This window comes from Scardinius erythrophthalmus, assembly GCF_964197995.2.
Source record: "Scardinius erythrophthalmus genome assembly, chromosome: 20".
NCBI classification, from domain to species: Eukaryota; Metazoa; Chordata; class Actinopteri; order Cypriniformes; family Leuciscidae; genus Scardinius; species Scardinius erythrophthalmus.
In genome coordinates, this window is record NC_138240.1 from 35742140 (window position 1) to 35757006 (window position 14867).

Below are 14867 nucleotides of genomic sequence, written 5' to 3' on the forward strand. Positions count from 1 at the left end.
TGAAGAAAGAAAGACATGAACATCTTGGATGACATGGAGGAGAGTAAACTATCAGGAAATGTTAATTCTGAAGTGAACTAATCCTTTAAAGCACTGCCTGTCTTTTGGTTTGTCAAATGAACGGCTATCAGCCAGAACCTCTAATGTTGTGTTTTGTGTTTGACTCTTTAAAGAGGCTTTCTGACTTTAGACCACCTGACTCAAACGGCATACTTTCAACAAACTACAAGACAAACTGCTGATACGAAGTTTTATGGCAGAAGCACAGCAAATCTTCCATGTTACTGTTGTGTTTATTACTGGCAGTGACACACATTTCACGATTGGATTCAGTTTTCATTGTGTGTGTGTTGTTTTCAGACCGCTGAGGTGGCGTTGGCCAACCTGAAGAGCAAATATGAGAATGAAAAGGCCATGGTGACCGAAACCATGATGAAGCTTCGCAACGAGCTCAAAGCCCTTAAAGAGGACGCGGCCACCTTCTCCTCACTCAGGGCCATGTTTGCCACTCGGTATGAGACACACACCAACACACATTTATAACACACACACATCAGCAAAAAAGAGTCTATTTGGTTTTTCTCCTGTATCTCCTCCTCTATTCTCACACAGTGTTATCACAGTTATGATCAACAGAACAACACCAGGATCTGGTTTTGGTTCTATAAAAAAAATATAACCACAGAAACTAATAACAGTCATGATATTTTTATTGTATTTTACGATTAAGTGCAGTTACCAATAATATTGCATATTTTGTCCCAGTGAAACACATGTTCATCAGTGAAGCACTGAGTTTGAGTTTGGATGCAGAAATAGATCGATTAACAACAGGAAACAAAAAAAAAGCTCCATCTTTTTATAGGGCAAAATTGAAATATAATGACCTTTTTGTCATATTGATCATCTCTCAAAGAGTATTAGGGCATACAGAATATCCTTAATTCTACTTTCCCTTCTGAAATTGATTGTTTGGCTGTAATACTATCCAGACTTTTAGCTGTTTGTAGATCATTGACCAAAGATAAAAACATCACTACCATTGTTAATCATTATGAAAAACTTCAGCTTAAACACATTTAGAAACTATAAATACAAAAAAGTATAAAAACTGCCATAGTTCGCTAACAAAAATGACTCAACGTTCACTTACGGCCAAACCGACTGTGTGTTTATGTGCACACTCATGAAGACGGTCATTTTGCACATACATCTGTGTGTATTTGACCATTTAAGCACAATTTGGTATGTCTGTTTACAGGAGTAACCCAAGACAAGCTTCTCTATTCTCACGGTTGTCGTGAATATTCCCTGTAAACACAGTGACCCTGAATAAAGGCTGATGTGCACTACACGACTTTTGACCAGTCTGAACCAGTCCATGCCAAAAGTCACAACAATACAATACATTTTCACTCCTGTCAAATATTAAATATGGCTATTCAAATATTAAATGTCGTTACCCTGATAAGGTCTATTCCAGCCTTAAACAAATGGTAGAGCCCGTAATACTGGAAAGTGTTATCTTAGTTGTAATGCATTGAAGGTTAATGTCAAAATAAATGAAAGATATTCAAGCGTTTGTAAGTAAATGAGATTTTCTCTGTACGAAAAACAAACTGGCTGGTAATGTTCACTGTAGTCCAGATGGACGACTCCTGTGTAAGCTGCCGTTTTTGACCAGTTTAAGATATTTTATGCCGATAGCTTGTGAGAACAGACTCTCAGTAGGTGCGTTTCCATTACAGATTTGTGCAAAACTTTTGCATTTTTTTTAATGTCAACCAAAAACTTTTGCGAAATGACAATGTTTCCATTAACCGTCATTTTTTCCCACTCACGATAATCATTCCAGAGATCATGGCGACGGATGTTGGGAGGTTTACGTATATCCCAGCCACCGCACTGGCCATTATTATTAATCAAAGGAGATGTATGTGTGTTATCCAATCATTAATGGCAAGGAACGAGCCTTATTATACTTGTGAGCGGCACATATGAGGTGTTTCTGGGTGTTTCTCCCTCAGATCTGCTTCGAGCTCTTGATTGTGGCATTTATTTGAGGTTTAGAATCCAGTATTCCTGTAATTCTTCTGTCTTTTATGAGTTTAATGAAGAACTCTGTCTCGTATTCTGTCCAAACACACTGCGTCATCTACGTCAGGTGACCTGTAAATGCACAAAAACTGTTTCCATTGCAGTTTTGTGAAATAATATTTCTTTTTCGAATTGCGTGTAAAACCAACTCATGCGAGTGTGAAATTTTTTTTGTGATAAATGTGAGTTTTTGTGAAATTGACGTGTTTCCATTGGGCGTATTTTCAAATTGCGCAATTTGAAGGGTAATGGAAACGCGGCTAGTGATGGGAACCAGTAAATCTTCATTGCACATGCGTGTCAGAGTAAATCTACAGTGAAGTCTTCTCAAAGCCGTGACGTCATATTCTGCAGAATCACTTAAACACCATCAGTGGCTTCTCTGTGCTGAACTCAGGACGGGACATGCGGGAATGACGTGCGGGATTTCCTTAATGCTTTCTGTCTAGATATTCTAGATTGAGAAAGTGCTGCTGTCTAGTAGCTTAGATTTATTTAACAAAAAATGGATTTGAACATAATGGCAGAACAAAAAATACTACCATACAGTCAAACTCAAATGTATTCAGACAGCTTCAACATCTCTCACATGATCACAGTATTTTCGCTATAGTTTAGAAAATGGTAATGAAATATGAGCAGAACTCAGCTGATATTTGACTGGTTTTGTCCGTCCTTCTGTTAGACTGTCTCACACATGAATCATGTTGAATATCTGTCAGCTGTTAAATTTAACTACACTATTAGATAATACCAGTTTAGCTCAACCAATCACCAAGCAATGCTTCATTGTGTTCAGTCTGTGTGTAAAAAGAGCATTAGCAATTAAAGACAACACACTTCAGCAAAACATGATCAGCTCAAAGTGTCTGAATCATTTCTGGTCCCAAATGTTTATAGATGTCACTGGTAGTCTCTGTATGAAGAATATTTGGGTCTCAGTTTACTTTATTTTGCTATCCACACTTACATCAATGAACTATAGTGTCCTGATCACACTAGTGAAAAAATATAAAAAATTATATCTGGTGTCTGAATAAGTTTTAGTTTGACTGTACATATTATTTTATAATTTCATATAGTTTGTAAATTTTCTGTATATCAGAATGTTTCTCATTAATTACCAAGACTCTGGCAACCCTCTGACGAATATACATGTACTTCTCATTCTTTCTTGTGTTCCCACTGACACTTCAGCGAGTGAACACAACTGTGTTTCTGTTCCCATGTTCACGTTCACACATGCTATGAATGAGCAAACACAGATGAAACGCTCCTTTAACAGCACATTCAGCGTGAAGATTTCCCATCAGCCTCGACGGCCCCTTCGGCGCTCAGTGGGGTATTAATATGCTAATGAGCTCGTCCGGCGGGGGGGCTGGGCTCTCTTTCCCACAGTCTCCAGCATCTCTAAAGCTGCTCGCTCATATCGCACCGCAAAATCACTAAAAAGAAATATGGTAACACTTTACAATAAAGTTCATTAGTTAACCTTGGTTAATATGAACTAATAATGATCAATACTTCTACAGCATTAAAATCATCTGTGAACTAACATGAACAAACAATGAACAACTGTATTTTTATTAACTAACATTAACAAAGATTAATAAATACTGTAACAAATGTATTGCTCATTGCTAGTTCATGTTAGTTAATGCATTAGCTAATGAACCTTATTGTAAAGTGTTACTGAAACTGTGTGTTTGCATAAGAAAATAGCAGATATTGTGGATGTTTTGTTTGTGATCTTCATTGGTGTGTTGCTGTACCGTTGAGGTGAATGCGTGTCAAGACATATTTCTCAACAACACCGGCACGCCTCCTTCACACCCTCACACACACACACTCGTGCAGACGCAGATGGTTCACACGTGACCCCTGGCCTCTTTTCCCGGGAAAATCCTGACCCCTGCGTTCAGAGCGCTGGTTCCCAGGGGCCGATCGCTAATGAAGCTGCACTGATCTCTATTGTGAGGCGTTGTGTCTTTGTGCCTGAGACCTCACCCTCACCCTCACCCTCGGGTAATCTCAGGCACAATACAATTAGGCTAGTCTAGTTTGTCTAGACTTCTTTCTTTTTTTTAACACTCACTAGGCAACATTTTGCAATGCATAAGTTACTTTTTCAAAACTCTTCACACAGTTCTTCTAACCAACCTTCAGCCTCAAAAGCAGAACATTTTACATCCAAAACGCACTAAAACTACCAAACCTATAATATACTCATTTTTCCAGAACACTAGCAAAGGTTTCACCCTACAAACACATTTTATCACTCAGAAAACCACTAACAACAGGCAGCATTATAAGATAATGATATAAATGTTTATAATTCCCTGCAGTAAATGTCACATGATCCATGTTTACACTACAGCTCCATCTATATGGTATAGATCAGGGGTCTCCAACCTTTTTTCATTTGAGAGCTACTTTTTACAAATGAAAGTGGACGAGAGCTACTCATGTAATACAATACTTAAATCTCTTAAATAATGTCTCATAACTCTCATATTAACAACCATCCAAACTGTTTTAGACCCTTAAATGTCAGAGAAAAGAACAGAATCAGAGATAAAAAAAAAAATGATAGAAAATTGTATTTTGCATATTATACTGTAAAAACACATAATTATAGTTGATTTTATAGTGCATGATAACTAGAGATGAAATGGCATGAAAATTTCATTTCATGATTATAGTAACCAAAATGATCATGGTTCTCACAGAATCCTGTATACTAATACTACACAAGAAAATCAATTCACAAAAAGTTTTATGTCGAAAACCAGCAAATAACAAATAAACTTTGCATCAATATGCACTTTTTGTTTACATAAACATTAAAATAATAACATTAAAAATGATGGCCAGATTTTAAAGGAGTGTCTTGCAACATGTTGTCTACTATGTTCAAGTTCAAATAAAGTTTTGACAAAAAAAGTTTTTATAAAAAGATAAACCTCGCATATTTCAGCCTTTAAATCATTTTTATAAAAAGAATGAGTCAAAAAAGATAAATTACTGACATTTACAATGCACATTAGCTTATCTTTTATTATTAATAGTTAAATTCGGTCCGATTTTCCCGTGGTGTCTTCCGTTGCTATGCTACCAAGCGCTGCGCTCTCCACAACGACAAAGAAGTTTTAATAGCTAATGGACCGCCGAAAAACGCTTCTGTAGCTCTGCTATAAGATTTATGTACAGAGAAGAAAAAAACACCTGTAGTGTTTGGGTGCACCCGCATCCGTCATGTTGACTCGCTGCGCCTGGAAAAAATGAGCGCGCGGCTTCAATTATTTGAAATAACGAACTTGAGCGCGCAAAAGACGCGATATGTGAACGGCAATATGTGAGCTACTGGTAGCTCGCGAGCGACGTGTTGGAGACCCCTGGTATAGATGCTAATGACATTGAAAGGCTAACACCTGTGTAGATGTTCATCTAATTGCTGTGATAGGATTTCATATTTTAGATTTTTAGGAGTTTTTCAGTCTGGTATTGCTGTAGAAATGTAGCAAATTGCTGTCGTCTTCAGTTTTGTTTTGTTTAGTCAGTCGGCATGAAAAGGAAGTTGCGCTAGTCTTTTCGTCTTCTCTATCGTGTCGTTTATACGAGTGAAAGGCTTCTGGAACAAGAACAAATGTAGGTCATCAGAGAAGCTGCAAGAGGAAGATTTTCTGATTCAAGATTAATAACTCAATAATGATGTGCACCTGTAAATCATTTAGAAGAAACACTGCGATTATTCCATTAAAAAAATAAGGATTGTCCATTTTTATTTCATGGTGACTTAAGTTTAACAGGTTTGAAGAGAGTGTTTCTGTCTGAGTGAGAAATGAATTATTGCCATTTGAAAGATGTCGTCATGAATGCATTTTGTTGCCAAAGCAATGATAAATGATCCACAGTTCAGCTCACATAGACTGCTGATGTGTTCACTGTGTGAAGAGATTTCAAAAAGTCTCATCGATTATAACAGTAAAGCTACACTATAACTTTTGGTCCTGAAACTGCATGCAAAATTGGGGCTTTTGGCCCCAAAATTTGAGGCAAAAGTTACATCAACTGTGTGTTGCGATGTCCCTTTCGATGCTCCCTTCTATATTGAGGCACTGCTCTTCTTCACCATCAGTCTAAAATCATCAGATCAAGTACTGTTTAAAGTACCGTTTCACATTTGACCCCTCAGATTCTCACGTCTGGTGTTCTGAGAAGGATTGATGATCACACCCATGGGAAAATCACCCGTTGTGTGTGTGTTTCTGCTGACTGCAGGGCGGTACACATGTTCCTCAGTGATTACTGTGTTCTGTGTTGACATGCTTTCAGGTGTCGTTAAACCTGAAGGTGTGGCTCTTTAATCGTTCTGTCTGTTAATGCTTTAATCTCACGCTTATTCATCTCTCATTAAGATCGACAGCTGTTGAAATCGCATTGTTTATGGATGAATGGATTGGTCTTTAAACTAGATAGGCCTGGTGTTGTGTGTTCTGTTGGGACACGCTGACTGTTGCTGTATTTGAAATAGCCTTTTGCACTGAAGGGAAACTCCACCCATCATTTTCTAATCCTCATGCCGTCCAAGATGTATATGACTTTCTTTCTTCTGTGGGACACAAACAGAGATGTTTTAATAAAAATAATCTCTTTGAGAGTCCATATGATGTAAGTGAATGGGACCCTCATAGTTGACGCTTCAAAAACCACACAAAACGAACATGACAGTAATCCATACAGCCCTAGGTGAGGAATCTGTGTCTTCTGAAGGGTGTGTGTGTGTGTGTGTGTGTGTGTGTGTGAGAGAGAACATTGTTTAACCTTTTAAAACTATCATTTCCAACTAACTGTCTTTGGATTGCACTTTTTATACTTAAAATGCAGCTCAAAGTGCTTCACAAATTAACATAAAAATAAAAACACATTATCAATAAAATGCCAAAAAATACTGAATATTATCAATATACTCAAAACAATAGAAAAATATGCCTTGACTCTCCTTTTAAAAATATAAATGCTTGAATCCTGTTGAATAAAAGAGGCTCATTGCTTCAGATTTACTGTACAGCAAGCCAAAAGACCAGCACGATTGCAAACATACCTTGACAAACAATCAGAAGTATTAAAATTGTGATGTCCGTTTCAATAGCAAATTAAAGGGATACTTCAGGATTTAGCATTAAGCTTTGTATTAGTAGAAAACCTGTAATATTTTCGAATTACCATGCTTTCCCCCCTCATATCCCCCTGAGACAGATTTATGCATTTTTTGTCTGGAAAAAATCCTCCGATGACGCAAAAATCGTCATTTTGCGTCATCGGAGTATTTTCTGGCCAGAGGCTAAAGACTACAGCCAGTAGAAGGCGTTGTTCCGCATGTGTTCAGCCCGCCCATAGGAGGAGGGATCTCACTCACAGAATGTACACACAGTGTCAGCCGTCTTTCTTTGGAAGCTAAGCTAGCAGGATCTTGTTCTGTGGAGAAAGCTGAATTGTAGGAGAAAGCTGAGTAAGTAGGGGTTACCATCTTCCTTTTCCCGGACTTGTCCGGCGGGCGAGATCGTTCAAAATGTCCGGGATTCGGGCTTTTGCTTTCTGCGGTCGCCATTCATTGTTTACATGCACACCTCTCGTTTCAATCTAACTGAATTCATTCCGATTGGTGAGTCTGAATGTAGTGTTTACATGAACGCTAAACAAGTGATCGGTTGATGTGCGTTTTAACACTGCTAAGATAATTCCCGCTCCTCCGTGAGCGATGCGAGACCCGGCGCGTCTCAGTATGTAATGACGCCACCGGCCTCGCGCCGTTCTCCCGCGGCCGTCAGCCTCGTCCTGCTCGCCACAGTAAACATGATGAGTGGATGGCGACTGCAGAATGCAAAAGCCGAATCCCGGACATTTTGGGCGAACTCTAAATCCCTGGCAAACTCATCACGTTGGCAAGCCTTCTTGTTTTCAACTGCGCTGCCTTACCGGTAGGCGTGGCCTCCTAAGGCAGCGAAGCAAGTGCATTCTGGGAGTTGTTGTCTTTTATCCACATAAGCCAAAAATACATTTTCTGGCTTTTCTCAGTCTAGAAAGCTCCAAATTCAAAAATTTCTTCACATTTCTTATACTTAAATGACCTATTTTAAATACACATTCATCTTCCCAGAGGTGAAGTATCCCTTTAATGAAATCTTTATAAGGAATTCCTCTCAAAATGTGAATGACACATGCTCACATTGACACAGTTTTATATATATTTTTAAACACAAGTACAATGTAAAAACACGCATGTGCTGGGCTTGCTGTGATAGTCGGTGTTGACGTGGACAAGATGAGACCGGTGTTGCGGCTCAACCATTTCTTTAATAGTTCTACAAATCATTTTGTTCAGTTAGAGAACAGACACTGCAATTAAAAACTGAACGTGTCGTCTTAATTCAGCATGAGCTGAACGAGAGTCGCAGCAGAAGCCCCTCCTCCTGAAAAGCACACTGTGCTCTGATTGGTCGGCTGGAGCGGTGTGTTGTGATTGGTCGAGAGCTTCGAGTGTGTTAGGGAAATGTCCCGCCCCTTACCATAACCGCCAGTTTAACACACTACTGACTAAATCAACCAGGCCCCGCCCCTTTATTCTGCATATTAATTATTATAATGAGGAATATTGTGACGTGTTTGTTCCCGGGAGAAACTCAAGACTACAATGGAGGCGTTTCAGGAGTTCAGAAACACTGACACTGATATAGAGAAGAACTACAGCTTCTTCATGATCACACAGCAACACACACTAAACACAGATGGAGGAAAGCATCACAGGTCTTCTTTAAATCAAATGTTAGTAGTATTTTAAGAGCTGTGATTTGATGTTGTTTATTTCTGTGTTTGTCTGTCAGCTGTGACGAGTACGTGACTCAGCTGGATGAGATGCAGAGACAGCTAGCGGCGGCGGAGGACGAGAAGAAGACGCTGAACTCTCTCCTGCGTATGGCTATCCAGCAGAAGCTAGCGCTAACACAGCGCCTGGAGGACCTGGAGGTCGACCACGATCAGGTCCGCCGCGGACGCGCTAAAACCGGCTACTCGCGCGCTAAATCCACGCCGTCCGACGTAAGTCTCCCCGCCGGGGCTCGCGCCGATCTGGGAGCGCCACTCGTGTTCTGCAGCGAGAAGTACAAGATCTACTGCGACTGAAGCCGCGGCTCATGTATAAAGCTCAACTCGCGCGCTCTTGCTTGCTCTCCGCTAACCCATACGATGTGTCCGTGTGTTTAGCGCTGCTAGCGTTCTCGTAGCCAGGTGCATGTGTTAGAGCTAGCTTAGGGGCAGAATGATGTAACGTTTAGTCTAAGTGTGTTTCAAACCGAATTGCACAGCGCGTTTCTAGATTAGACGTGCTAGGGAGAGCTAGCCATGTTGAATTGTGATGATGTCACAAGTCAATAGCTATTTGCCCTTTTTCTTCTGTCCATCTCTCTCCTGCCTCTGAAATCAGCAGCCCGTCCAATCAGGTGACTCGTGTTTACAAGCCCGAGCAAACGATATGCAAACCTCCTCCTGTCTCGTTGACATGCAGGAAAACCCATTGAATTGTGCCATTTTTTTTGCGAGAATTTAAAATAGCATCAACGCGACGGGTTGGAGAGTGAGCGTTTTCAGCGATGTCACTCGTGAGGCAGGCGGGAACGACAAGCGTACATACTCATGAATCAGCCAATGGGCTTCTGGCTTGCTTTTTCGTAGATGTCAGTGGCTGCAGATCTGTTTCTGAAAGCTTTAACATGTCGTAGACTTGATTACGTTTACTTGACGCGCGGCTTTACGCGGTGAAGGGCTTGTCACATGCTCATAGTGATGTCATAATGCAAGGCTGTTTGTGTTTCTACATTGCAGATGAACATTAGCGAGGCCTTATCTGTCGTTTCTGTCTTCTGACGCGGCAAACTAAATATTTCAGGCTGGTTTTCTGGCGGAAGAAAGACATTTATCCTAAATCAGTGGCGAATTGGGTTCATGCTTTTGATAGTATGTTCATATTCTCCTACTTGGACTCTACCTTTGCATTGGGAATCTGTCAGTAGGTTACGAATGAAATGAAACTCATCTCCGTATAGAAGGCTTTCACTCGTTTGTGTTTGCGATGTGCGAGAGATGAAGCGTCGACAGTAAAAACTGAAACGAAGGTTCATAATCTACTTGGAAGAATCGCTGTATTTAAAGGGCCAGCGCACATTTTAGGATCTTCAAATTGACAGCAGTGTTAAATAAAACGCAAAACTCGTACGTTCTCAACGTGCCTCGCTAGATTATTGTTATTCATTTCTTTACATTTATTTGAACCGCCACAGAAAAACACAAACGTCTCATTTGTCTGGCATGTCTAACAAAAAAGTCGTTCATTATTACTTATTATTTATACGAGTCATTGAATCAGTTTTTATCACCGTCACATTTATTTCTACAGCGCGTGATACACAGGACAATAATGATCAATGATGCAAACAATTAAAAATCACAGTAACACTTCACTTAAAGCCTTTATGGATATTGCATTATAAAGGCGTTCATAATGTACGTTATAATGCATTACACCATTTCATAAATAATTGTAACCAAAATTAAAATGCATTATCATATTTGCAGATTGTTTGTCATGTGTTTGAATGCATTGTACTTTAACTAAGCATTATAATTGTATATAAAGACAATGCATTAGAAGGCATAAAATAAAGGGACTTTGATCAAAAATACTTTTATAATGCATTATATGTAAAGGCTTGAAGTAAAGCGTTACCAAAATCACCATTTAAATGGTTTGAGAGTTGGTCTTCGGCTCGCCAAGTGGAGTTAGTGTTTTATTTTATTTCTATTTTTGACTCTTTTCAAGCATTAGCACAAACTGCATGCTGGGCTTGGGTTTTCAGTGCTGTGAGGAACTCTGGCTTTCTGCTGATCTTCCACACTAACTTCAGGTTGGGGTGACTAACACCGGGTTCCCGTTGAGCAGAAGCAGACGCCGTGTACGTTTAGCCGTCATGCTAACTGCTTTTATTTCTGTGTGTTTAATTTGCAGTAACGTTGAGCCTGGGAACGACACACACTCCTCCACTGCCTGCAAATCCAGAGTAACGTTTCTTGGACTTGCGAGAGAAACACTGGATGTCTTTTATTCGTAATCTTTTTTCACATTGTAAGCTCATGCAAACGAGTACATTCAGGGAAGCCAGAGCTCACAAAGTCCTGAAAACTTTAATGCTTTTGATTGGAGTCAAAAGAAAAGAAAATGAGCTGATGTTCTTTTCCTCAAAACATTCATCAGTTTTGAGATGTTATAACCTCTGCTCTTTTAATATAAGCGTATATTGCTTTTTATGATATAGTTTGAGGTGTTCTGGTTCACTTATTTTACACTAGTGTTGTATTTCTTTATAACTCTCCCAGGCTTTATGAAATGAGTCTGTCGGATTATTCTTGTGATTCGCTTCTCGCATTCGTTTTACTGCCATGTTTTAAACACAACCACAGGCGGTCCGATGCTGGGATTTTATCCATTTATTATTATTACGTATTATTATTTTCACTTTATAGGAATGGTTCAAAGTGAACAAATAAAAGCATTACGTTGTGGCTTAATCTGATCGGAAGTAAAACCAGCAAAGTGATGATAAACTGAATGGACTTTTTTGTGTGACGCCTCACAAAAAGGTTCATATAAGAATGAAAAATACAGCATTTATTAATCTAGGTTCATTTCTTCATGTATGAATGCATTTTTGAGTTAACATTAAGTTCTTGTATTGTGAACAACAGTATATCCAAATATTACCCGGGATAGGGATGCGCGATACATCGGTATCGGCCGATATCGGTTCATTTTTAATGTTATCGTTATCGGCCTGATAAGAAAATTTGTCCGATATATAAAAACCGATATATAATGTATTATTTCCTCCAGCTGAGACTCTTCAGATGCGCACCGTTCAACATGATGCTTTTAAATTGCTTGAAATATGATCAGAATCACTTCAAAAACGGTAAAAATACAGTAAAGTGATACGAGTCTGTCATATCGGCTACATAACATCATCATGAGAACATCATTATAAGTATGTGTTTGAGACATGGATTTAATGGTGAGGCTTTTGTTTTAGTAATCAGACTCTCAAAAATTATATACAAAATTTGGGTTTAGATTTATCGGCCAATTTATCGGTTTTCAAATATAAAGAATTATCGGTTATCGGTATCGGCCAATATGTTGATTTCGGTGCATCCCTAAACCTGGATGAACTAAGTGTGTAAAACATTGTTGCTGACGTTAACGTTCCTTATTATTAAGTGTTACTGGTTGTTCTTTTATTGATTTCAAGCACCTTTACACGGATCACTGACCTCCTGCATTCTGCACAAGAGCATTAAATTAATTCCAAATTGGAATGCTGTAATTCTCTCTTAACTCTATTGTGCCAAGCGTCGGCACAGCGTCCGATCAGAATCCCTGAGATCTCTACCTAACCCTCGAGTTTGGTCCGTTTTCCGTTCATGATCCTCATTCTGACCATTAGTGCCTTTTTGTTGTTGTTGTTTTTCCAGAGAGAATCCTAGCTTAGCGTTTAGTTTGTGTTTTATTGTTCTCACTCCTTCAGGAAGAAGAGCGGATGGCTTGTTTAAACTCAGCAGCAATAAGAAGACATTCATTCTGTTTTCTAAGGGTGTGTGGAGATATGAACCATTAGAGAAATGAAACGGATTGTGCTGAATTCGTCAGGTCAGTGATCTTAATCGCAAATTCAGGGGTTTTAGAAAACGTTATTTTTCGTCAGACGGTGGGAAGCCAGAGTTATCGTTCTTTTGCCTCGGCGTGAACGGAACGAGTGGTTTTGCTGTCGGAGACTGGTGTTATTCTAGCTTTGTACGGTGAGGTAGGAGCGGTCATGTGATTATTGATAGTATTGTTAACAATGGTGAGAAAGCTCATGTCTCTTTCTGTCCGATTGTTTATTATTATTATTATGTTTTTGTTTCTTTGTTTTTTATTCAACATTTTTGACATGGTTATATGAGCATTACAACTTCAGGAAACAGAAAACACGCTGCATCAACAAGCAAACGGTGCCACCAAAGTCACGTTTTGTTTGTTGAGGCGTAAAATTAATAAACACAGTCAGCGCAGAAAAACTAAATTAAGTGCAATTACGAGGACATTACAGTCACGTGGTTAATAAGGTTTTCTGTTTGCTGGAAGTGATGGCATTGTGATATTAGCTGTGGAAGCTTATTATTGGAAACTCTTATTATTGTGTTCCAGTATTGATCTATAAGGATCTATAAGTTTGATAACTTTATATACAATAACATTCATTTGATATGTGGTCCGCACTGAACTTTATGATGTGCATTATGATGTCGGATGCATGTTTCTCTCGGCTGTGAGGCTTGTACACAGAACTGAAAACACACGTACAACTCCAAAGACTTGGAAAAAAGACTATAATAATTAGTTTTTAATTGAACTAACGAGTTAAAGTGTTGTTTTCTATAGTCTGTGTAGAGGCAGTCATGCTGGGAAAGTCAGTAAATGCAAATAAAAAGTCACTCAGAGTTTGTTGTGTGTGTGTTTGTCACAGGCTGATGTGTGTTTAACCTTTAAATGCATGGATGTTTCGCCAGTCAAGCACGGATGGCTCTCTTACTGCCGCTAGAGTATAAACCTCTCCTAATATTTTAATAACAATACTAAAATAAAGCATATTTCGATCGCTTTTGGAGCTTTAAAGGGTTAAATTAGAGCACCTGCTTTTTCAGTGTCCTCATCAGAGCTCATTTCTCCAGTACATTCGGCATCGGGATCGTCTATGATCTCGGGGCACGGCCGTTCTTTTCACAATCCTGTCTTCCAATCACAAACGAGGATTCATAAATCTTGAGAGAGAGACGAAAGAGAGGAGAGAAACAAAAGCATACAACATAAAAGCTCAAAGGATGGTTTATGTGACAACCTCAACAGGAAAACCCTTGTGGATGTAACGGTTGACTTTGGTGCATCACAGACGAGTTCAAGGGTCAAGTCAGCTTTATTTATAAAGCGCCCTTCACAATACAGAGTGTTTCAAAGCAGCTTTACAGAGATAACAGGAAAATAATGCAACAAAGATTATTTCTAGAAGAAAATAGCATCACAGTCCAGCTTAAGGGAGTTCAGTGATGGTTTATTTTATTTTTTTTGTTAAAATTTAATTTAGTTTGTGTATGTGTGTATATATATATATATATATATATATATATATATATATATATATATATATATATATATGCGCTCTGGGGTAAACCGTCACTGTCCAGCTCAGTCCAGTTCTTATATAATGGTGTCAATGCAGGAGATCAATAATATTGCTGAATATTGAATTAAATGTTGGACTTTCTGGTCTCTTTTGGACGAGTTCTTCATAGTGAAGCACTAAAATGAAGAATACTCAAACTGGAGTGAAAATATTTGTGTCCCAGATGACACACTATGCACTTGTGAACTTTATCAGGTTGTTTTGTCATTGGCTGTGAGAGTTTGAAGCCCCTCCCCTTCTGACAGTCAAGTGCATGAAGTGTCCATTATTACATACGGATGTTTATAGTGCACTATTTCTGTTTGGGATTCTCAGTGTGAATAGTGCAAGTACGCGAACTGGGACGCACCTAATGACTTTTTTAAACCAAATATATTTAAAAAATATTTTGTATTAATATTAGACTTTTTAATTGATTTCATGAATTTTAATGATGCACTG

The 14867-nt window shown here is 38.9% G+C and overlaps 1 protein-coding gene across 2 annotated transcripts in view; it reads left to right on the forward strand.

Annotated features, from left to right (window-relative positions):
• Window positions 1-13686, forward strand: part of LOC308680154 (BICD cargo adaptor 2) — a 34385-nt gene extending 20699 nt beyond the window's left edge. The window contains exons 9-11 of one of the 2 annotated variants that reach the window (XM_081348105.1): window positions 361-512; window positions 8982-9195; window positions 11159-13686. In XM_081348105.1, coding sequence (XP_081204231.1) covers window positions 361-512; window positions 8982-9195; window positions 11159-11161 — 369 coding nt within the window. In that variant the 3' untranslated portion in view covers window positions 11162-13686. Of the gene's footprint in view, window positions 1-360; window positions 513-8981; window positions 9417-11158 lie in introns of those variants that run through there. The other variant, XM_081348104.1, reaches the window with a different exon arrangement.
• The last annotated feature ends 1181 nt before the right edge of the window (window positions 13687-14867 follow it).